The sequence below is a fragment of the Serinus canaria genome, chromosome 15 (genome assembly GCF_022539315.1).
Source record: "Serinus canaria isolate serCan28SL12 chromosome 15, serCan2020, whole genome shotgun sequence".
Taxonomy (NCBI): domain Eukaryota; kingdom Metazoa; phylum Chordata; class Aves; order Passeriformes; family Fringillidae; genus Serinus; species Serinus canaria.
The window spans coordinates 6,721,007-6,744,698 of NC_066329.1; the positions used below are offsets into that span (position 1 = coordinate 6,721,007).

A 23,692-nucleotide genomic window follows, 5' to 3' on the forward strand; every position below is an offset into this window, starting at 1 on the left:
AAGAAGATTAGGAAAGGTGGGAACTTGTAGAGTGGATATTTCAAAAGATGCAGTAGTGAATAACATATTTGTACATGTGGCAAATGTAACAGCCACCTTTTAGTATAAAAAAGTATTTTAATTCATTAGAAAGCATCTCCTACATGGCAAATTGTAAAAATAAACACAATGTATGTACTATCAGAATATTTGCAGAATTCCATATGTAAAAAAAATTTTTCCACTTCACTACATTTTTTAAATGCTCTTAATTATTGGTGGCAAGGGATGAAAAGAAAAAGCCTGACTCAGTTTGCATGACTGACAATTAGAAAAAAGGCTTTTGGTCAGTTGAGCAAATATGATCTGGAGTCACTGACACATAAATGTGAAATCTCCCAAGGAAAAGAGGCACTTTTCTAAATAAAGTCACACTTTGAATTCTGGGAGAAGGAAAAGGCAGACAGTGGATCTTCTAATTCAAACATATTTTAAAAACTTACTGAGTGTTACTGCAACATCAGCCTGTTATAGTTAGAAGACACAACCTATGCTTGCACAAACTGTGTATGGAAATGGTGCATGTGGAGCATGTGTTTAAGGAGTGCCCATGAGAATGGATCACTGATAGAAAGCTGCCAAGGGGAAGAACTCCCCTAAAGCAACATACATACATCTCTGCAAATTCTCACAGCTCGTGTCAGAAACGGATGGTCTCTGCAAATACTGGTAATTTACACCTATTCTCCAGATGACAGTTACTGTCTAGGTTGTCTTAGTGATTCAGGCAGTACAAGAGAGTGAGGTCTGGTTTCTGCCAGAGCCTCTTTGTTAACTCAAAGGGACATGATACTGTCTTTCAAAATATTGTACAAGAAAGAAGGAGGATTTAAGAGGTAGTCAAACATAGCACCACTGACTTTTGCAAAACAGCACCCATGGAAGTGATCCTTCCATCAGAATTTACTTGTCTGAGTACAGAGCAGGGTACAGGAGCCACTGCCTCCTCCACTGGCATGAGGAAGTGAAAAGCAGCTCACTGGAGAATTCTGAGCAATGAGTCAAACACTAAATGCAGTGAAGGGAACATACAGAAACTCCTACAAGAGCAACAAGAAGAGAGAAACCACAGAGATCCCAACTCTCCCACCCAGGGTGACACCAGCAGGTCAGTGATGTGTCCTTCCTTGGCAAAGCGATCAGGAATCAGTTATAAGGTACCTTACAAATAACAGTATGATGGCTGTGCACACACACACACGTTGAACAGAGTACCAGAGTTTCAGTCTTTGCCTCCGTCTCCACAGCTCAGTTAATGACATTACAAAGAACCTTCCTGTTTTAAAAGATCCCCCATCAGCTTGTACCAGAACAAGATCCTGCCACTGCTGTGCTTAAGAGACCTTCAAAGAAAGACACTGGGGAGGAGACCCTTGAGGACAGAATATTACCCCAAGACACTGCTGAAACCTGAAACAGATGAGGGCTGATATTTCTTGCTCACTGTTAACAGAGTAACCTTTCACCTGCAGGACTCACCACTTCTGTTTACCCAACCTGTGATAAGCTGGAAATGAAGTCATTTTGACAGCTATAAAATGTCAGTTGTAAAAACAACATATTTGTTTTAGCTCAGTACCTTACCTACAGCATCTGCTATTCATTGCCGTATTAGTGCACCCATAAAGGGAAATAAGATTCCTCACTGCAGTGGAACAATGATGACACCAAGCTGCAGGATGCTAAGTCCAGGAGCCCACATGTGAAACTGTATCCTCTAGCTGCAAGAACAGATCCAGAGATGATTTTACAAAACACCTGGGGATGCATCTGAAATAAGGAGGGAAGGTAAGCTGGAGATGACCTTCCAAGCTCTGTTTGCAAACATTTGCATGTTAATGAAACCTTACAGTGCTGTGAATGGTGCAATCAGGAATTCTCCTATGGCAAACTCTTTTACTGGCAGTGATTCATCAACCTTTCACTCAGAAAACCCAGCCTCTATTTTCTAAGACCTTGCAGAACATTCTGTGGAGATTTATCAGGTTTTGTCAGGCTTCATGAAGGCATGGCAGTGATTATGGTGTGTTTAGGTGTGCCAGTCACTGATCTCACAAACACAGATGAGACAGTCCTCAAGAGAATGAGTACCTGCTGGTAACTGGCTGTTACCCTAAATACATGGGTGACTCTTCATTATCTGGATTTTCTTCCATTCCACAGTACCAAATGTCAATTATTTGGCACATCTTCAAAGAAACAATTTCTCATGTCAACCAAACCTCATACATTGCTACAATTTGGTCTTCTTACACACATTTCAGAAATGTGCAATCTTTGTAAAGTTACATAGATTTTATGACTGAGTTGAGAAAGGTTAGTAGCTTTCCAAATGGAAAAGCTATCAGCAAGTTTTGTGCTCACACACACGCTGGCCCTTGAACAGTGATGCAGGTGTCTTTCCCACAGAAACATGCTTGTATATTAAAAAAACAAAAAACCCCATGATCTACAGTCCAGGGTCGTGCTACAACTCCAGCATATGGCAATGAGTCAAAAATGTGCAGCTTTACTCATTTATAGGATATTTCAATTGCCTCTCATTACCACTGACCTTTTGCTAACATAGAGAATTGACCTGAGCTAGGGTTCAGCCACAGAAAACTGCTGCTGCAAAAGCCAAAGAATATTTGAGATACCTGATGTAACAAAAAGATAACCAATGGCACATGTATTCTTTCCAGGCATGGTTTATTGAAAACACACCAAACTGTTATCCTACATACCTGGTTTCTAACAAGCATTCTACTTGTCTGCATTATGGAAAGATCCTATCATAATAATAATACATTCTGTCACGGTAATATTTGTTCTATGAAAAGCATAATCCACCTTTTTTTCCCTCTCCATACTTGTAAAATCAAACCATTCTAAGTGTTTCAGTTTATAGTACAGTGTAAATACAATGCAAAATCCCACCAGTCTAATCTACAGAGAGAATGTTGAGCAGTTATTACAGAAAACACATTGTTGATTTTTTTAAATTCTCCTACCATGAAAATTTTAAGGCACATGATAGTTACAAACACATTAGCTACTAATTACCAGTAAGCTTCTTAGTCTAGTTATTTTGTTTTTTCTGAACAGTAAGAACCAGATTGGCAGGCCTTGTAGTATCTGCACTATCTTCCTCCTCACCTTGGACTTCAGATCATCCTACCCTGATGTCAAACTTTAAACAGAAAACAAAGGCTCATAATATCTTCTCCTTAAATGCACTAGGTTAGTTACTGTATCAGTAAATCAGAGATTTTCTCTGTCAAAGATAAGGAAACACCAGATTTCAGGGGCATCATAAAGAAATTTTGCAAGAAACTACACCTATATAAACACCTTCAAAAACTCCATCCCAACAGCACAAACCTGCTGGCTGAAAGTATTGGCACATTGTAGGTTTCAGCGAGCCAGCAGCGGCTCAGCAGATGAGGCTATCATCACTCTTATGTGCCCATTTGGCTTCTGAAGCTTTGCTTACTTGAGGGTTTGACATGTGCACCTCTCTCACAGATAGCTGAGCCTATGCTCAACCTTAAGGCAGGTAACAGAAGGTAACTCACCACCTTCAGTCTCATGAAACTGCTCTAGGAGTGAAAACTGCTTTGCCTAGCACAAGGCTTTTCCTGCTAGAAAGCATTACTGAAACTGCTCCTCAGAGCTGGCACGAACTTAGGAAACTGCTGTACCAGACATACCACCCCTGGCTTTCTTCATGTGTCTCTGACAGCAAGTTAGTTCCTAGTCCCCAGGGGCATCTTGGCAAGAGACCAGATTGGCTTTCCTGACAGAAGCACATTCAGAACCAGAAGGTCTGAGCATGTGAGAACAGATCTGGGATCGGCAGCAGTTATGCCAGAACAGAAGACACTGAAGATTGGGACCTATGGCTGCCCAAGCTGCTCCCTAGGGAGCATTTCAAGCTGACAACACACCTAGAGTTGTATGTATGGCTATACTGCTACTTAAATCAACGACAGAACCAAAATGTCCTACAGCCTTGCCTTTTGCTCTCCTCCTTGGATTCCGCAGACACACTGACTGACCTGGGAAGCCATAAAGCACAACTGCTTGCACACTTACTTGATGCTTCTCCAGGGGAGTTGGCATAGAGTGTTTTTCCAGTGAAAATGCCTGGGAGATATGCGAGCCACCTTCCTAGGAAGAAGGTTCAACAGTAATCACATGCTGTCAGAAGCCTCCCTCTCCCCGGTGTTATCTCAGCCCTGACTGGGCCATCGAATTTCCTCCTCCTCTTTAGCAGGAGTCTTGCGACACCATCACTTCCTTCCACAACCATCCCTCCCACTACAATTTCTGCAGGTAGAAATCTCTTCTATCCCAGCCCCTTGCAGGCAGCTTCCCTCCTGTTTTCACAGTGGAGTCAACAGTGAAAGAGGAGGTCACATACCTGAGCCCTAAAAAGCAGTGCCTGCCTTTAAGCAGGAGACTCTAGACCCTACTGCAGCATTAGTCAACACACACTGCCACTTTCCCTTCTTTACATACAGTCCCTGCTGCCAAAATACAACAATTACGGCTTCATATACCCACATTCCAGAACAGCTCAAACAGCCAGTCACACTTGTGCCAACAAGGGGAGAGGTGAGGGCAGGGGTGGGCACACATCCCACCAGTGAGCCCCTGGCCAAAGACAAAAAGGACATTAAATCACCAGACCTGGTTCAAGGTACCCTGCTTTGGGCCTCAGCAGGTGGGCTGATAATACAATGTGATAGTCTCACATACAAGCCATCCCCCAATCTGTTTTCTTTCCTCACCATCCCAACAACAGTTTGTCGAGAAGAAAAAAACCCCACAGTAATGTTGAGGATGGGTTATTGCTACATACTTGGGAATTAGTTGTCAATGTAAGGCATGGGAAGGGTAGGGGGTTGACATGTGATTCCCAGGGGAAGCCTTGGCCCATCAACGTGGTATCCAACTTCTTGACATACCATCCTCTGATTTTCTGCAGCAATAAACCATGCTGTCAGCTCACAACTTTGCTGGCTGCTGTAACACCCCCAGGAAAAAAAATAACAGTTCACTACAATGACGTGGGCAGCCAGTGCCATTTAACCTGATAGGGACAGTTCAGGGTGCAGTGTAAATGCCAAAAAAGACTTTTGGGAGAAGTGAGATGGGGTCTCAATCTGCTTCTCAAATATCCTTAGTGTTTTTTAGCCCATTAATGACACAGCCATAATGAATGTAGACTCAGACCCAGACTGAGTGTCCCTGTAGTGTCCCAATAAGAGCCATGGGATATCTAGGATTGGAAGTCATGACCATAATTGGCCCCAGTCACTTCGCTTGCTCCCTCCTGCGGTTTTCTCTGTTAACTTCTTGCTGGCTTTGAAATATCTGCACAATAACTAAACCACAAAGTCTTAGCAGAGACTCCTTTCAACAGTCAGGTCTTTATTTTAAGTGAACTTTTTCTCAGACTCCTTTGGTAAATATATGATTTGAAGTAGATCAGGGACAGACTGACAGCATGGCCCTTCTCTTACACTGTTCTAGTTAGCTACAAAGCAGGTTCCATTGCTAATTACTGAACGTTTTTAAAAAAATCCTTTCATATACAAAAAGAATACACCAAGTACATAACCAAAAGTGATATAAAACTCTTCTGTGTAGCTTGGTTAAAAGGGTCTCCGCGTATTGGCAGAACAAGTATGAAAAGAGCACCATTGATATAATATACAGTCAGACGATGTATCTGGTTTCATTGCCACACTTTATCTACACAGAGAGACACTGCCCCAACACAGATAGTCACAGGTGCCTCTCTTTGCTTCCCTTGATCCGCTGAGCATCTTTGGCCCAATAGGACTCTCATTCAGGTGAAAAAACAAATCTTTGCTATGTTGATTTGCTCCAAGCAACTTCACCTTCCCCAGGATCCAGAAGTGACACTGCAACGTATGTGGAAGATGAGGGTCAAAAAGGGAGGGTGCGAAGCAGCACACGTATCATCCAAATCACTGACAGCTTCTGGCATCAGTCTTTTTCCCTGAATCAACAAATGCTTCCCTCTCCTGCAAACTACTTTACATGGTTTTGTTAACCTATTCTCTGCACAACAATATATATATATAGATATATAGACTTTTTTATTTATTTATATATATGTATTCATGTCAAATTTTTAATATACTCAAGAAGATACAAAGCTCTTGGTACTTGCTTTTTTTTAAAGATTTTTAAAAGTTTTTTTTACAAAAAATGTAATGGTTACTATTACAGTAATATTTTGGGGGAGGTGAGATTGTTGGATACTTCCCCTTTTTAGTTACAAAAGGAACGGCAGGCACTGAAAACCGCAAATGATGTTTGCTAGACTCAAGGATGTGCTTTCCAGTCACACCGTTTTTAGGAGCTTGTTTAAAATGAAATGTGGCAATCAAAGAACAATGGCAACCGAATAAAATCAGCAAAAGTCCTCTCAATGCTGATACTGAGACATTTGCTTCCTATTCTCATCTGCTGCCCTCCCTTGACCAATGCCTGGAGAAAATCAGTGATCTGAAATCATTTAGTCCCCGGCATTTCCAGATACCACATTTGCAGAATACATTTTCTTGAGGTAAACATTCCCCTACAGAAGGCAGGCCTTGGCATCCTGGAGGAGAGCTGCTGCACACAGGTGATTTTCACGCCGCATGAAATATGCAATCTCAAAAGCAAAGGAATACAGAAACCATAACAATGATTTTAAAATGCCAAACCAGTTCCCTTTGTGGCATTTTTCATCAGGATCTTTAGCCCAAATCAAACATGGATCCAACACTGAAAAATTTACTATCAAATGTTAAGTGACAGACCTATCTCAAATTTATAGTGTGTTCAAAATGAGACATCCTACAAAAAAGCTCCTATTTCCTTCAATGTCTTAACAGCTATGGCAAAAGTAGTTCATCATCATCAATGCAACAATGATACATTTAACATGTAAAAGCTCCTTATTGCAATCTTTGAGAACATGAAAATAAAAAGCCAGCCAACTCCATTTCCCAGCACGTATTTCTGAGTGAGGGACACTGAAACCTTCCATAAACTGCTTTTCAATATGTAGAAATAAAACCAGAGACATTACAGAATTCAAAAGGCAGAAGTATTGTACACCAGATTATAATGATAATATAGCACTGTGATTGATATAGCTTACTCTAAAAGCAGATTATACAGCTTGCATCAATTTTGTCATCCACTCTCCAGTTCATTTAACTAGCGTTTAATAGCTTTTGTTCTGCATTTTCTCCCTTCATTGAAATCCAATAAACCCACTCAACATTCCTGCACCTTCTGTGGGAATAATGAAGAAAACCTAAACATTTTTCTGAAAGCCTTCAAAAATGTAAGAGTCACAGTTCAAAGGAATCCCCCACAACAAAAACCAAAACAATGAACCCCAAACCAGAAAAGTGCTATTCTCCTCATGGCTACACCTACGGTATCATTTCAAACATCCCGCAGTTCCTCTCTCGCTGTGAAGCTGCCGCATGATGTGCGCTTCTCCAACTTGGCACCATCCACACGTAAGAGTCACCTAAGAACGCAGCCAGCTACATGGAAGCTTGGATTCTCTTTTCTTGCTTTTCTTCTTGCAGGAGTGGGAGGGAGGGAGGGGGAGGCGGTGGCTGTTTCTGGTGGGAATGTCAGGGAGTTAAGCAGCAGAGTGTCTCGCTGTAAGGCATTGTGCTCCGGGCGATGGCACTCGGGTGGGTTCACTCCCCACGCCCTCCTGGGACCTGCAGCCCTCCCAGTCTGAATGGCAGTGGTGACTGATGAGATCCTCTGGGTCGATTCAATGTTTGTTTCTCCCCCCTCAATTAAAAAAAATGCGGTTGGACTTTAGCCCTGCAAAATAAAGTCAGAACTGATTAATACCAGTCATTAGCATGGCCTTGGTGATCTCCATCACCTTGTGGTAGCACACTGACTGAAAATGCCAACCTATGCCAACACATGGGCTCCTTGGAAGGGCATGTCTGGGAAAAACAAGCACAGACTTAATTTTTCAAAGTCAGGGCCCCACCTGTAGGGCTTCACTGCTCAGAGCAGAGTGCAGGAATGAAGCAGGCACCACAGGCACATTTGTGCTAGCCCTGTGCCTGAGCCACTGTGGCTGATCATGCAGCGCTGAGCAGCCGTAGGAGGCCAGTGGTGCCAGGACCTGCTCTGTGACAGCACCTCAGAATGCTGAAAACCTCTTCTGGGCAGGTGCTTCCAACCAGAAACAGAAACCATCTGCTAACACCTTACATTTCTACTAGACTGAAAGGAAGGAGGGGAAAAAATGTCCAGGACCACCACCCAACAACATATGGGAGCTTTCTCTCCCACTAATGAAAGGGATTTCCATGTAGAATTATGGGGGTGGATGACAGCTCATGGTTTGGAATCAGGGCCTTTAAAGTCTCTTGCCCACTCTGATGGGAAAGTTGCTCAGTGCCTTCGTGACAGTCACTGAAATTTTCCTTTAGTCATAGCCAGGGGCACAACACCTGCTGTTCCAAACACAGCATCCTCTGACGGAGTGCCAGAAGGTATCACTGGGGTAACTCGAGCAAGACAGCAGGACACAGATTAACAGTGGCAGGAGCGAAGAAAGGCTGGTAACATTACTGAGGAACTTGGCACATGGCAAAGGCAGACAACTAGAACACAACAAAAAGGCACCTTTCTTTAGTGACACACAATAAAAAAAGAAGAAAATGAAAAGTGGGAGTTGTAGGTCACTATTTATTGTGTAACCAATATCATCTCTCCTTGCAAAGTAACTTGTGTACAGTCAGCAGCTTTCCTGTTGTAATTCGTGGGAACCTTAGGGGACATCCAAAAATAGTCCAGGATATGTTTTTTCTTAAGTTTCTAGCTAATCCTTATAATGAGCATTGAGGGAGAAAAATGGTTGGAAGCAGGAACACACTACTCAAATTCATTCCCATGGCCTAACAGCAGAAATATTTCACATTTCAGCTGACAACTAATCATTCACAATATTAATTTTCTGCCTGGTTATTTGACAGGTTATTTTTAATCAAACAGTGGTGTTTGATAGCATTTCATTAAAGATACACTGAATAGCATAAACACCACTTTTTTCTTCCAAATGCACTTTCATCTATCTCTAAGTTAGCAGTTAGATTTGAAGAGATCCCACAGCTATACAGATCATGCACAAGAGAAAGTTATTCACTAGCCCCAATTACCATTAAAAGGACCTACCATGCATGCAAATTAGACCCAGGAGTCAACAGGCTGGGGTTTAATGTCACGGGCATCCACCAGATTCACCGAAGCCCTGTTACTCCTGTTAATGTTTTTCCTATTTGTGTCATTCTGCAGCACAGGGTGAGGAGTTAAAGCAAAACAGAGCGGATTAATCAAACAAAACCACCAAACAAGTCAGCTTAAAGTAGCACAAAGGAAAATTAGTGGTAGAGAAAGAAACAAGATCAGCAAAGGCACAATACTGACAAAAGCATCTGCAACAGCCAAAAGGCCACACTTCCCTGGATTCCCAGCCTCCCTCAAGCTTTCACACAGCTCACAAGCCACAACCCCCATGGCCACATTTCTGTTTGGCAGCACAGAGAGGAAGAGCAGCAGCAGCTCAGCTCTGCCCAGGTGAGGGCAGGGCTGTGCACACCGTTGCTGTGCACGATTAGCCTGGGTTCAGGCTACCCCCAGGTACTCAGAACCAAGAGGCAGCACAGGCTATGGATCACACATTGTTGAGGTGGAATGTTTTTTCTCTCTTTCTCATAAAAGCAAAGCAGCCATTTGCTGAACTCTGGTTGTGCTTCACTCTGGTCATACACTGGTGTTAGGGCTGCTTGATGTCATTTCGAGGGTTGCATTGGACTCCTTTAATGAAGTTTGAGTAGAAAAAATAACAAGTACTTGTTAATTTTCCTAGCTTACCCTATTTTCCTTAAAAAGACATGTTTTTCCAAGTTCCTATTGATCAACATTCTTATATAACTTACTGCATCCATTCCTGCTGCATCCTTGCAAAAATGTACTAGAACTGTGATGAGGGAACTAGGAAGTTTATTTGACTGATACTGGCTCAAGCAGGACCATCTCTTGCCAGCTGGAGGAAACGGACACATTGTAGGACTTCAGTAATCAGCTTTAAAAAGTCCAGGCAGACTGAAGCCACTCTCCAGGGCGTACCTTCTTGGAAAGCAGAACACAGCAGGAAATGCCTGACTAGGCAAGTTAAAACAGACAAGTTGGTGCAGTCTTCCTAGTTTACCATCTATGGAAGTATTTTTCTCCAAATGCCATTTTTTTATTTCCCTGTTCAATGATGATGGGTTTGCCTTTCAGCTGACTGAAGTTTAACTGTCTCCCATCAAAATAAAAATAAAATCCATACCTGGATTTTCTGGTATTATCAACAATGTGCTAAAGGCTATTAAGGACAGCCTCCTGCAGACTAGCAATCGTGTCTCCTACCACTGACTCTTATTTCAATGAATCCTCATTTTCCTTATTGAAATTACTCCCCCAGGGGAAAACCCTGGGGGAGTAAAGCTTGTATTAAGGGGAGGGAGAACTGATGGCCACAGCATTAACAGACTTTTTACTCTGAAAAGGTACAGAAGTGCAACAAAAATGACACAGAGCCTACTGAGCCACACTTGCACACAGCCCATAATATAAAAAGTCTTGTAAAGTAAGAATTATTTTTAATTAGAAAGTAGTCTAAATTTGTATTTAGAAGACACACACACGTGCATGTCTCTTTGCTCTCCATCTCACTGGCCCATGGCCATGGTCCACCATCAGGACTGTGAATGAGTGCTGCAGAAATGAGAACTATTCACCACACTGCTGGACATGGACACACAAGATCACGTCTATTTCTTGTGATGAAGACAATAAAGCAGCATGACAATCTGAAGAGACTTGTCAGAACAAAGTCTGAGCACAGTTACACATCTCAGGGCCAGGGAATGCTGCCTAGACAAGGGCAACAGACTTCCTATCTTTACAACCTCATCCATTTACAAGGGTACAGCAACTACCTGCACTTGCTCCTGCACTGGAAAGCAACATTTTGTTTTGATTTCTAGTTAGCCAAGTGCTAAATTACAAAATAATGCCTTTATGTGAAATAAAAGAAGGCCCTTTATACAGCCCCCTGGTGAGTGAGTACCCTGTGTTTCTGGCTGAGGACACTGGACTCCTTTCTTCCCAAGGCACTAACTAGCAGTCACCAGTAAGCAGTAAGGGGAGCTCACTTTTAAAGGTTCCTTCTCGGAAGCGTCTCCTGTGTTATCACTGCTCTTGTACTTGCGCTCCTTGTCTCGGTGGTCGATGGTGGAATATCCATCTGAGGAGAAAACACAACACTCAGGCATGAAACAAAAACAAGAGCAGAAACAGAGCTGATGCAAGCAGAATTCTTCAGCAAAGGAAAAGGAAAACAAACCACCATAACCCAAAGATGCCAGCAGCCTGCTTCTCATGTGCTCCAGCTCTGAAATTTCATTTTTACTAGCTAAAAACAAACAGAGAAGCCTTCTTTTTATAGCACTGCCAGATGCTGGCACTCATTAGCAAGCAGCACTGTTTTCATCCCAGCCTGCTGCACTTTTTAGTGTGCCCAAGGAAAGCAGCAAGTTGTCATCTCATGCCCTGTGGCTAATGAGCTCCAAATTCAGCCCAAATCCTGCGTTCCTTGCTTAGCAGCCTGATTAATTGGCTGTGTTCATTCTCTGAATGCTCTGCAGCCTGTTACCACTTTCCCTGAGCCTGACTACTAGCAGGACATGACAATAATCTGGAAGAGTCCCTGTCAGAGCAATGAGAAAAAGGGCCTGTCGAGTTGGAAGAAATCTCAATGTAATCCCTGCTGTGCTTGGGCTGTCTTTCATTACGAAGCAGCACCTGTTGGTGCCTTTTCTCCTGACAACTAAGGAACAGCATGAAAGCATGATGAACACAAGGAAGAAAACTGTGAGAGGTTTTTATAAAGAAATGGTTGTAATTATTTCAGAACCTTTGCTTTGAATCATTGTCAGACAATGCAAAACTTAATTTATTTTCGTGACGCATCAAGGTTCCCTCATTATCAATGACAAATAGATTCTTGCCTGCTCTGTTTTGACAGCATTGTAATCTGGAGTAAACAGCACCCAAATTTATACCTCCCTGCAGGCTTTTGTTTTCCCCTGTGTAATTGAGGGATCATTAATGTTTTCTTGTCCTGACAAACTGTGTTTTTAAAATACCACAAAAAGTTTTACATGAACTATCAAAATGCCTCTCTCTCAGTTTGGTACTTGCCTGTAACAGGCCATTAAGGAAAAGTGAGTGATGTATTTGTGGGCTTCTTGTGGCACTGTTTGCCCACATGACAACTGCACACAGAGCCAGGTTAGACTGAGAAAAGCTGCAGTGTTCTATGTGCCTCAAACCTGAGTGCACACAGACCAGCAAACAAGCACCTGAGGCAACATGTATTTTTGATATCAAGGGCAGTAAGAGATGATTTAACCACGCTGACCAAAAATAACTAAAGAATTGTGGAGTTATACATGTAGTTCACAGATCATAAAGCATGATTTACTACACAGCACTTCACTTACAATTACTTGTTGACAATCAAGATGCCTGACATTCTTAGCTATTCCTTTTGAACAAAAAAAGAAAAAAAACCAGCTGCACCCAGCTACCCAGCCAGCACTTGTGGAGAATGCATGACCAATAATTCTCTTTCAAATGACAGGCATGAACCCTGCTAGTAGGCTATGTCCTAATCTACAGATTCATCATTTAGTTAAGGAAAAATACTTCACAAAAGTATGTATTAAATGATGGAAAAACAGAAAATCAAACTTGCAGCATCTGGGTGGTAGCTTTTTACAATCTCATGGTAACTGTCCTCACAAGGATGTAATGGATCACTCTGCATTTTTGTAGTGCCATCATCATGAATGATTGACAAATACTTCTAAAAGGAATTGCCAAGACACAATGGAAACCTTTGAACTACCCCCAGAAAGCAACAGCCACTAAGGGAAGCTGATGGCAGCTGTGATACTTCCAAGGGAGCAAGGTCATTAGTAAACTGTAATCATAAAAAAAACCAAACCAAAACAAAACATATCTTTAATACTAGAAAAAATTTACCCCCCCCCCCCACTTAGCCAGGACACATCATCAGGAGGAAAATCCCACTTTTGCACTGACAACAAAGAACACTCAAGAACTTTGCCCTTTGCATCTTAACTCAGACACATTTTGCATTTCGTGGGCCCCTGGCCTGTACACAGACTAGCACCCACAGGTCATGTGTCCAAAATCCACACACTGTTCTATGCCTCTGTCAAGATAAGCAGCAGCAGAGATAGAAAGTTCATGATTTGATCAAATAAAATGAGAAATTGAAAGAGGCTGCATTAGAGAAGAAATACCTCACTGCCCTGAGGACCACAGCTCTGCAAGGAAGTTAGAAATCTGCCTCTCCCATATTTCAGATTCATTTGAAGAGGCAATCAGAATTAATTGCTTCTGTGGCATAAAGATCTATACATATCTTTCTGCTCCAAGGTATAAGGACATTACTTTGACTTAATACAATCCCTTGTATAGACAAAAGTTACTTTTATCCATTGAGGACAAAACTGACGACATTCCATTGAGGAATGTCCTATCCTTGGCTTGTTTACTTCTCTCTCTCAGCATCAGTTTGTTGTTGTCTCTATTGCTTCTCTATCTCCCCCTCACTCTACAGCAACATTTTTATGTCATCACAAATTACAAGACCAAATACATGCCTGCCAGTGTCAGTCCATCTGTGCCCTCACACAGCTCTCAACTTACAAAAGATCAAACCTCTAAACCCATCAAAGAGGAGAAGGAGAAAGGAAAAGTCATGCCTGAAGATGGGCATGGAAGACAGCAGCATCTGAACTCTTTGTCTCTGGTCTGAACAATTTCACTTCCCAAGTGCTACTGTCTGAGTGCCTACAGGTTAACTAAGGCACACACAGTGTTCTGGAGGACTTGGCACAGACTAGAGATCACCATTCTGCTGCCTCTGCAGACAGCTGGGGGCAGGGGCCCAGGCACATAGTGACAACAGTGGCACTGCTGCTCTCCAGCCTGCCTGGAGCTGGGGACACCTGACAAACCTGATCATTCCATGGTGACTAGTAATCCAGGTTTTCTTCTGTCTCCCAGCACATCCACACCCTACCCAGGCTGTTCCACTGCCCCAGACAGCAGGGATCTGTCTGCTCTAGTACTGCTAGCTGACAGGGAATGTATCCTTCTGCCTCCCTAACCAATGACAGCCAAGTGAATTCCTCTGTTGAGAAGGATGACCCCTACAGCATTAGGAAAGAAGCTGAGACAGCACCAGCAATTTTCTTTTTGTGATCTTGAAGCAGAGCCCATGTGGGTTAACAGGAAAGGCCCAGGCAGCAGGACAGCCTCACACTGGTGAGAAGAGGCCACAGAGGAGGGGCAGACAGGTAGAGATGCTCTGGAACTATCAGTCCTGTATGTATGTTCTCTGCAGGGGATGAACGCTGGGCTGGAAGGACCAGTTCATTCCAGAGTGGGAAAAGAACAAAAACTCCAGAACACAACAGTCCACTATGAAGTTAAAATCTGGAAATATAGTCTAGAGCAGCCTTCTCATATTAATATGCCCATAAGACAAAAACCATGCATTTCGAAGAGCCTGAAGACAAGAGATGAAATGTTGTTATTCCAGTCCCCTGGAATTAAGGATAGTAAACTGGATAAATGAAGTTGTGCTATTTCAGAGATCAGCTGAAAAGGGACTAAAGTCATAGTCATATTGGAAGTAAAAAGCACTCAAGAGCTGGAATCAGGAAAACCTGACAGATCTCATCTTCTAAAGGTGATAAAAAGACTGGAGAACAGCATGGCCCAGAGAATCTGCCTGATGCTGTACATATGCTGTAAATCTGCATTTTGTTTTGTACTCAGGGCTGTACCAGGAACTCCTGAGAGCATAAGGCAGCAATTAATACTGAGACTATAAACAATCAGCACTGCCCATTCTGCAGCACCTGCCAGCACACAGCTATTCCTACCAGGCAATCCTCTATGAAGAGATTTTCTTCCATTGTGAGAACAAATGTTTCAGTGTTCCCTAAAGCAAAATACATATGGACAGTTGATTCATGGCAGGTGGCATCTCATTTTTCCAGAATACAAAAGGTAATATATACCTGTTCTTTTACTTTCTGAACATGCTTGGCTTTTTCTTGGCTCTAACTTGCTATTTTATTCAATCACAGTTACTAATAACAGTGTACCAAACTGTTTGATCTGGAGGCATTCATATAGGTGCATTTAAATAAGTGCAAATTCTCAAGAGACCATACAGCACCTTTATCTATCTTGGTAAAGAAAAAAAAAACTCCTAAAAGTTTAACACTACAGAGCTTATCAGCCTCAAAGCACATCACTGACAGTCAGTGGCTCTTAGTCTAGAGGAAAAGCCAGGCTTGTTTAGATGCAGGTAAATGGAAAGTAGAATCATGAATATCACACACACTAACCTATTTTTGGTTTTACCTACAAAAACAAAGGCAGAACACATTTAAACACAAGCAATACATTGAAGCAAAGTTTCAACTCTTTCTTTCAGAATCTTGGAGACTTCCAGATCTGTAATAGGGAATACAGCTGCCTCAGGAACCAAAGAGCAGAATGAAAGCTGGGTCAGTGTACCTCCAATATATGCATAAAGTAGCAGGGGAAATTGGTGTGACACTCTACATGTATACAAAGAAAAAAAAGACAATGACCAATCTTTTGTGAGGTAATGTTCTGTTTTAAATGTCATCTTTATCCATCTGAAATAATATCTCCTAGAGAAATAGTTGAACTTTGATGTGAGTGACAGTGTGCTCTATTGGAACAGACAGAGAGTCTGATCTGTAACTGAATTTACCTGGGCCAAGTTCATCCATAGGTATCATATCACGACTCCCAGACTTCTCATTATCTAGAAAACAGAAGCATTGAAACAACTTGAGGTACATTTGCTTTTCTCAAACCTGGTAGTTCTGAATTAGTCACAAAACCAGAGAGGTTGATAAAGTACTGAATGCAGAGATTATTGTAAAAAAATTCCCAAACTATTCAATTGTTATCCATTCAGAAAGGGAAGTCTGAATCAAATTCTCCAGAGAGCACATGTAATCCATGTATTTTCTGCTTTGGCACTGTAATACAGGGCTTTCTCTCTCCAACAGAAACCACAGTTCTGCTCTGGACTGCCTACCACGATTAACATGCTTCTTTTTGGTCTCTCCAGAGTAAAAGAGAAGGAAAATAAGCAAGGGTGAAACTTCTCATGGCACACCAGCCAATCCAGCAGCCTGCTGAGGCAACAGAAAACTAATCCACAAAAAAAGAAGTTTCTTGTCACATCAGCAAGCTGACCCAAAATCATCCTCTGTCTCCATCATGTGCCAGGTTTGATCAAAGACAGGGAAAGGTGGAAACAGGCAGGAGAGTGGGGGGCTGTTCTGTTGTTTCTGCAGTAATCTCAGTTGAACCAGAGAAAGTGCACCAGGCAAATCCTGCTCTTAGCAACCAGAGCCAGGCTCAGAGACACAGCAATCATGGTGAAATCAAAGCTGGTGCTAAATTGGTTTTGGTGTGGCTGTGCCTCATGAAAAAGCACAGACAGAATTAGCTGGAGCTTGAATAAACTCATCTCCAATTAAAAAGTTCTGCATGGTAGAGGAAGAGGCTGTGCCAAAATGGGCGCATTTATTTAAAAAATGGAAAGACTCCAGTACAGAGTAGGGGTAAGGTCGACCCCACTTGCACGAAGATTAAACTGATAACACTCATCCAAGTAGAGAAAACAGTATCAGCAGTGTACACTTTGTAAGGAAAGAAATTCCATCCATCTCCAGGTAATAGGGACTGATTATTTTGAGACTGTGGGGTAAAAATCACACATGAATAATTAAGTTTTACACCCTTGTGCTGTAACCCAGTCACAGCAAATCCAGAAAACCAGTAAAGCACTATATGACAAGTGATAAAGAGAAGTACTGACCTTGACTTTTATCCACCAGAGGCAAAGTGCTGTCGTCATAGCCAGACCTGCCAGCAGTACCTTTGGAGCCCTTTGGAGCTGCAGAAACAGACTACAAGACAAAACCCACACAAACACCAAATTGCTACTCATGGAAACTGAACAATACAAATAAATGAACCAACAGCACTGAGATTATGAAATGCACTTAAGCCCCCCCTTCTGTTGATAATATGGAACTAGAGTATTTTTTATTTTCACAAAGACTTGGTGGGAGGAGTTTTCTCCCTGTTTTCTCAATGGCAGCACTGTGCCCTGTGAAAGAAGCAAAAGCCTTCCACAAGAAAACGTGAGGAGGCTGCATGTCAAGCAGAAGTGGCTGCCCTAGGCTGCTGTACAGAACATTTCAAAGGAAACACAACTAAGATAAGACATGCTAATTCTTCCACCAGTAAATCAGGGCATTTGGGCTGTACAGGATGGCAAACTCCCCAAACCTAAGGAGCTACATTCCACAGACCACAGCAAAGCACAGCCAGCAACTCTATGCAGGATGGTGTTACTGAGTAGGGTACAATCCACTGAGCTCTCACCTGGAAGAACAGAAGTGAAAACCAAGATCTACAGATTGCAAGGTTGGCCTAAGCAAGGACATCTCACTCAAGCATTTCCAGAACTTAAGACCTTTACCTGAAAGTGTGACTTGTTCCACCCATCCTTCTGAAGGGCGTTTCGTAGTTCTTTATAGCTCCAGATCATCTGAAGAATGTGAGATGCTGCTTTTGTTTCTCTGGGAGACTGGCTGATTTGCAAGATAAAATGACAGTTTAAGTATCAAGCAATGTCTAACTATTTGTATGTTAATAGCTAATACTCCACACAGCTATTATTTGAACCTATAAGTAATGGGATGTATGTTAAATCATTCAATGACTTCTTAATATCTATAAGTATTTGCTGACAAAAACAGAAATGGAAATCTTATGAATTTTGCACATTTCTGTGTTTTCACATGTATTGTTGGACAAGCACTGTCAGATCAGGTCAGAAGCCCTGGTGACACTTTTGTCTTGTAGCTGTCACAACAAAGAACAGACACATTCCATTCTGCCTGGATTTATTCAGGAAAAAAAAAAACCCAAACCAAAAAAAATGTTCTAAGCCACTTTTCAAACCTTCATCCTAATGTACATCTATTCCTCACAATTCAATGAAGTTGCTCCATGGTTTAAAACACCTTACATACACATTAATTTCGGTCAGCAAAAAAAGTAAGCTGTTTTTAAATCGAACATGAAATTTTATCTATTCCTTACTAAGCCAGTACACAGACACCTTTTATAATATAAAACGGGTTTAGATTTTTGGTTGCTCTCCTATTTTGTAACAATACAACTCAAGAAGGCTACTTCAGCCACTCTCCCAGAAGTCTGCAGCAAACACACCTACAATGTCTAACAACATGAACTACACAAAACAAAGTTTCCTCTACAGCAGTCAGAACAGAGTTTTTAAATGGAAGAAAATTTAATCACCAGAAGCCCTTTGGCCAGAACACTTACCACACATCATTAACCATTTCACTTAAAAGAAACAGATTTCATCACTGGCATTCCAGCAGTGGAACACTGCCACAGAAAAAAGGCCTTCCAAACTACACCCAAAGATCATGGTTTCACTGCAAATGCTGCCTGGTAGGTGTATATATGGTGCTAAGATGACTCGGACAAGGAGAGAGCATGTCTTAACACAACTGAAGTGACTCACAATTAACCTTTTTCATCACGTACCTTTTAAAGGTGCTGGCTGGTTTTACTTTGTTCATATTAACTGCTGAAATTACAGCTCTGAAAGGTTGAGATGCTCCAATACTTACACAAAGCAAAAGCTGCTGTTCATAGTGACATTTTCATGTTTGCAAGGAGTTTTTATGCATTTTACTTTCAACTGCCACTTACCTTGACTTGCTGATAGCTACCAGCTTCTGAATGCCCTGTGTCTGGATCAGAGACCTTGCATTTTCTGAGCTGTCAGTAATGATTTCATGGATGGTATTCAACACTGCAACCACAGTGTCCTCTTCCAGGTTCTTTGCAGATCTCTGCTGCCTGCTGGGCAAATTTCTTACCAGCTCACCCATGGCGTAACTACCTAGATAAGGGGAAGAGATACCATTAGGCAGCCCTAATAATCATTTCAGCTTACCATCCTGAATGAATAAAGTCAATGGTGTTTGCTATGCTGGAAAAAAATCCTTTATAATGCATGTGTTTTAAACCACAAGACTGTAACTTCACAGAGTATTTATCATTCACTCATTATTTCAAGGCGATTGACAGCTGATAAAGCTAAGATAAAGTCCTTCATCATGGATTCTGAAAGGTATTGAGGAGAGAAAAAAGGCATTTTTACTGAGAATTTTACAGCCAACTTCTATCATATTTTGCAAAGCCTGAGGCAAAAAAGCACTCAGTAGCTGCTAATGCCAGGTATTCATGCTAATACACGCACATGGTTTACTCAACTTAGCCTCGTAATAGGCCTTCTGGGGCAAGGTGTGCAGCCATGCATTTATTGACCTTCTCCAACAAAGGTAAGAGAGAGTTTCCTCCTGGGTGTAGTTAGCCTTCTCCATGTATAGTACTTGAGAATAAACAGGGAATCTGGACTTTATCATTCCCAGGTATCCATCAGTACCATGTGCCTGGCTACACCTCTGAACTATTAAAATGAGAACCTGACATATTAAGATATAATCCCACCTTGCTATTTGCCACTATCAACTCCAATAAGGGCCCTAAACATGTCACCAGTATTTCCTGGTCTGACAAGGCTAGAATTTAAACAAATACCTTAGTTAAATACAGAAGTCATCTAGAGGAAAAAAACTCATCTCAGCTGAATCTTTTAAGATTCCTGCTTATGGGCAGGTGAATGTTATCTACCACTTTGGATAGGAGCTAGAGCAGTGCTGAACACCAGCTTGAAGAATATTAAGTTGTTTAGCATCCAGCTTCTACAAGTAACCACCAGACAAAAGGATGAGAAAGGAAGGAGGAAGCAAAAAACCAAAGGTACAACTTTAAAGCTCCCTGCACTCCCCCAGGTTAGCTCAGCATAACAAAGGCCACACTGCCATTCTAATTTGAGTAGTAGGCAGGCCTGAGGAACAACATCTATGAGCACAAGTCCCATAACAGCCAGAGCTAAGGAAAAGACAAGAAACTTCTTAAACCCATCCAGCCCTCTGCAGATCTACACACACTCCTCTCCTGCAAAAATGTATACCTAATGGTTCTCCCAAGTTAAGGATCTCCCTCAAGCCACAGCTTGTCTGAGTGGGCTGGAAATACATTCTGAGCTGACAGCTCACCACTTGGTGGCTACAGCGCAATCCCAGATAGCATGGATGGAAACTGCAGAGAGAACAAATGCTCAGCACAAGGGACAAAACCCCAGGTCTCTCAAGGGTCTCCAAGCTCCCAGGCTGGTTAGAGAAGTTCAGAAGATACCTATGAGATCTTTATTGCGACGATCCATGGAAAGGTTTCTCAGGGCGATGGACACGGCCCTCACAACCTTGTCTGAGTCAGACTGGAGCAGCTCCACGAGCACTGGCAGCCCCCTCTCCTTCCGCACCGTCGCACGGATGTACGTGGACCACTGATCAGGACACATGAGGGAAAAGAAACAACACCAAGTAGTGTGAGTTGATATACCCGCTCTTTCTTTGCCCCTGGCATTTCCTTCAGTGCTGTAACCCATTTTTTCTCTGCAAAGACCAGTCAGGTTGTGCGTGCTGATTTATCTCATTGCCTGAACCCTCCATTCAAGTTCACCAAGAACCAAGGAAGAAAGGGTGTATGAGCTCATCCTACAGCTTCTGGGGAAAGAGGGCAGGAACAGAAGGAAGGAGCATCATCTGCCAGCATCTGTTCTGTACACACCTTGGTGTGAAAACACATCCCTCTGGATTAGGAAAAAGAGGTCACTTGGAGGAAATACTAAAGCATCTGTTATCCTCCTCCTCCTCCAATTTCGTGGTTTTATTCTGTTCCATGATTGTTTTTCAAACAAACACATATTATTTAAAATAAGCTGGCAGGCAGCTGTGAAACATCACCATGCCAAACCTCAGGCTGCTTTCAGTCCCACTTTGGTGAGCAGTTCTAGAAGTAATCAGGCAAATCTTTGTGAGAACTGCCTGATTAGCCCTGGGGATGCTTCACATAGGGTATTAGGGGACACTTTGGAGTGCAGTTTCCTCAACAAACTGTCAATCCAACAAATTAAGTATTCAAAACACAAATGGATAAAGCTATGCTTACATGGCTGAAGTGGCAGAACTGAGCATAGTTCCACTATGTAAACATCACGAGCCCAGAAGATGCAAAATGTGTTCAATAAGCAAATAGAAATAATTTTCTTGACATTCCCACCTCCTTCGTTTTTAAAGGAGATAAAAATGTACAGAGTAACAGCACACCTACAATGGGAAATCCCCTTATTCTTTACTTACACAAAGGAAACAAAAAGGACTGAAGACTGCACTCACCGTCCAGTTGCCAGCACTAAGGTTCTGCAAAGCTCCTGCTGCAGCTTCCAGAGTGTTGAAGTTCTGACTTTCTGTGAGGATGGAGAGGTACAGTCGGACCACATCTGGCTGGTACAATAATTCAAAGCCTGCAGGTGGGGCAAGAGGAGAACAGAAGTAAAGAAGCAGAGAACACAATGTATAAACAAACACATACTCCTATTTAATAACCTAAGAGAACAACTGAAAGCTGTGACAACACAGAAAGAAGAGCTTCTGTCACATCCAAGATGCTCTATCCACAGTTGTTGGAAATGGTGGAGACAGCAACACCTTAAGGTTGTCAACTGTCTTAAGGTTGACAATTCTTTCTGGAATCTGTGCTATGCTATAAACTGCCCAGCATGCAGGTGGTGACAAGAGACAATTTTTGCCTGCAACAATTACTACTTTGCATCTCTAGACTGGGCTGCAAATTCACCTTGCACTCCTGTCCTTGTTCAAATATCTCTCAATACTTTTAGAGACACAAAGAGCAGGACCACACAGAGTGAGCTATACCATCCTGCCAGCCACACCCTGCACATACCTAGGGGACAGAAGGAGGAGGCAGGATGTCAAAGTGACCAGAACCCCCATGTGTGAGTGGCAAGGAGGAACACTGACTCTAGTTCAAATATTCAGCACAGAAATACACCAGCATTGTCCCACACTGGGAGACTGTGACAGCCACATCTGTTCACTGCAGATCCCCAGAGTCACTGTATCAGCTGTGCAGTTTCAGCATGACAGGAATTAGAGCTATTCCCAGCTCTGCCAAGGATTTCCTTTTGTGATGCTGAGTAACTGACAGTACCATCGTGTCCTGACTTCCTCATCCATAGGATTAGTATTTATGTATCTACCCACCTTAAAAGGATCTTAGGCAAGAACTCCATCACTCCAAACTGCTGAACAATTTGAAGCAATTTTTATCTAACTTCCTTCACTAAGTGTAGCATGACACATTGCATCAATAAGGGCAGAGTATGCAAAGCATCTGTTTAAAAGACTGGCCAGACAAACCATCTCAAAGTGCTGTTCAGGTTATGTGAACAAAAAACTAAACCCCTAAACTGCCTTTGTGAGTGCACGAGGGCACAAGCAAGCTCTGGTCAATGTGACTCATCTGCAGTCACTGTAGCTGGGCTGGTGGCCTTTGGGATGTCTGCAGTAAGTAAGCATTAGGTAATGCAGCAAGCATTACCTAGGAGAGGATTTCTAGAAAAACATGACATCAAAGAAAGCACAAAGGTGTGAAGAAGCCTGGGCAAAGAGGCAATTTCAAGCTTGTTTTGAGCAAAATGGTTTTTATTATTTGTACGCATGAAAAGAACGTTCTTCACATAACAAGATGCTGTCCTAGAATTACAGCGTAATTCAAAGCAAGTTTTCCATAGTAAGACAGGAAACCTCCAAACACATATCACTTTCTCTCTTCAGCACTTTCTCTTCAAAATCACCCATCTCTCATATACACATCACAGATTATCATATTTTAGACATCTTTGAGCAATGCTGTCCTATCCAGTGGAGATATATTTTTTTCTTCCCTGTTGCTAAAGGCTTCCTGAAATAAGAGCCTTGATTTTAAATGAAACTATTTCTCCACATCCTTCATATGGCTGCGTGGCTTTTTGAATCAAGATCTTAGAACTCAGCCCTCTAAACCCTGTAGAACACTGTCTACAAACACAAGCTGTATTAACCCCCTGGTTGTACAGCGGGTGCTTATCCCACTGAAAGCAAGCAAACACCATCAGCCAAGGTCTGTTCCATACCAAAAATCCCATCTATGCATGAGGATCCATGAGGATCCGTGTTCTGGTTCATACTTTCCGTGCTCAGCCTCTCATGTGCATCCCAGCACGCCCCGGTCCTTCTCCAGTGACCGGATACTCAACCTGCTCCATTCCATGTCCGTGTCTCATTTCAATGCCACCACTTGCCTGCTACACTTGACACCCTAGGGATACGTGCAAACACAACAGATGGCAACCCCCAAAGGCATCCTGCCAATCCAT

At 42.3% G+C, this 23,692-nt stretch overlaps 1 protein-coding gene across 5 annotated transcripts in view; it reads right to left on the reverse strand.

Annotated features, from left to right (window-relative positions):
* Positions 1-2,713: 2,713 nt before the first annotated feature.
* The window catches only part of ARVCF (ARVCF delta catenin family member), a 247,856-nt gene continuing 226,877 nt past the window's right edge, over positions 2,714-23,692 (reverse strand). For 4 of the 5 annotated variants that reach the window (XM_050980686.1, XM_050980687.1, XM_050980688.1 and 1 more), the window contains 9 exons: positions 21,651-21,778; positions 20,608-20,758; positions 19,054-19,246; positions 17,786-17,897; positions 17,117-17,207; positions 15,995-16,048; positions 11,298-11,389; positions 9,271-9,384; positions 2,714-7,899 (listed from right to left, as the gene is read on the reverse strand). In XM_050980686.1, coding sequence (XP_050836643.1) covers positions 9,283-9,384; positions 11,298-11,389; positions 15,995-16,048; positions 17,117-17,207; positions 17,786-17,897; positions 19,054-19,246; positions 20,608-20,758; positions 21,651-21,778 — 923 coding nt within the window. In that variant the 3' untranslated portion in view covers positions 2,714-7,899; positions 9,271-9,282. The remainder of the gene's footprint in view (positions 7,900-9,270; positions 9,385-11,297; positions 11,390-15,994; positions 16,049-17,116; positions 17,208-17,785; positions 17,898-19,053; positions 19,247-20,607; positions 20,759-21,650; positions 21,779-23,692) is intronic. The other variant, XM_050980689.1, reaches the window with a different exon arrangement.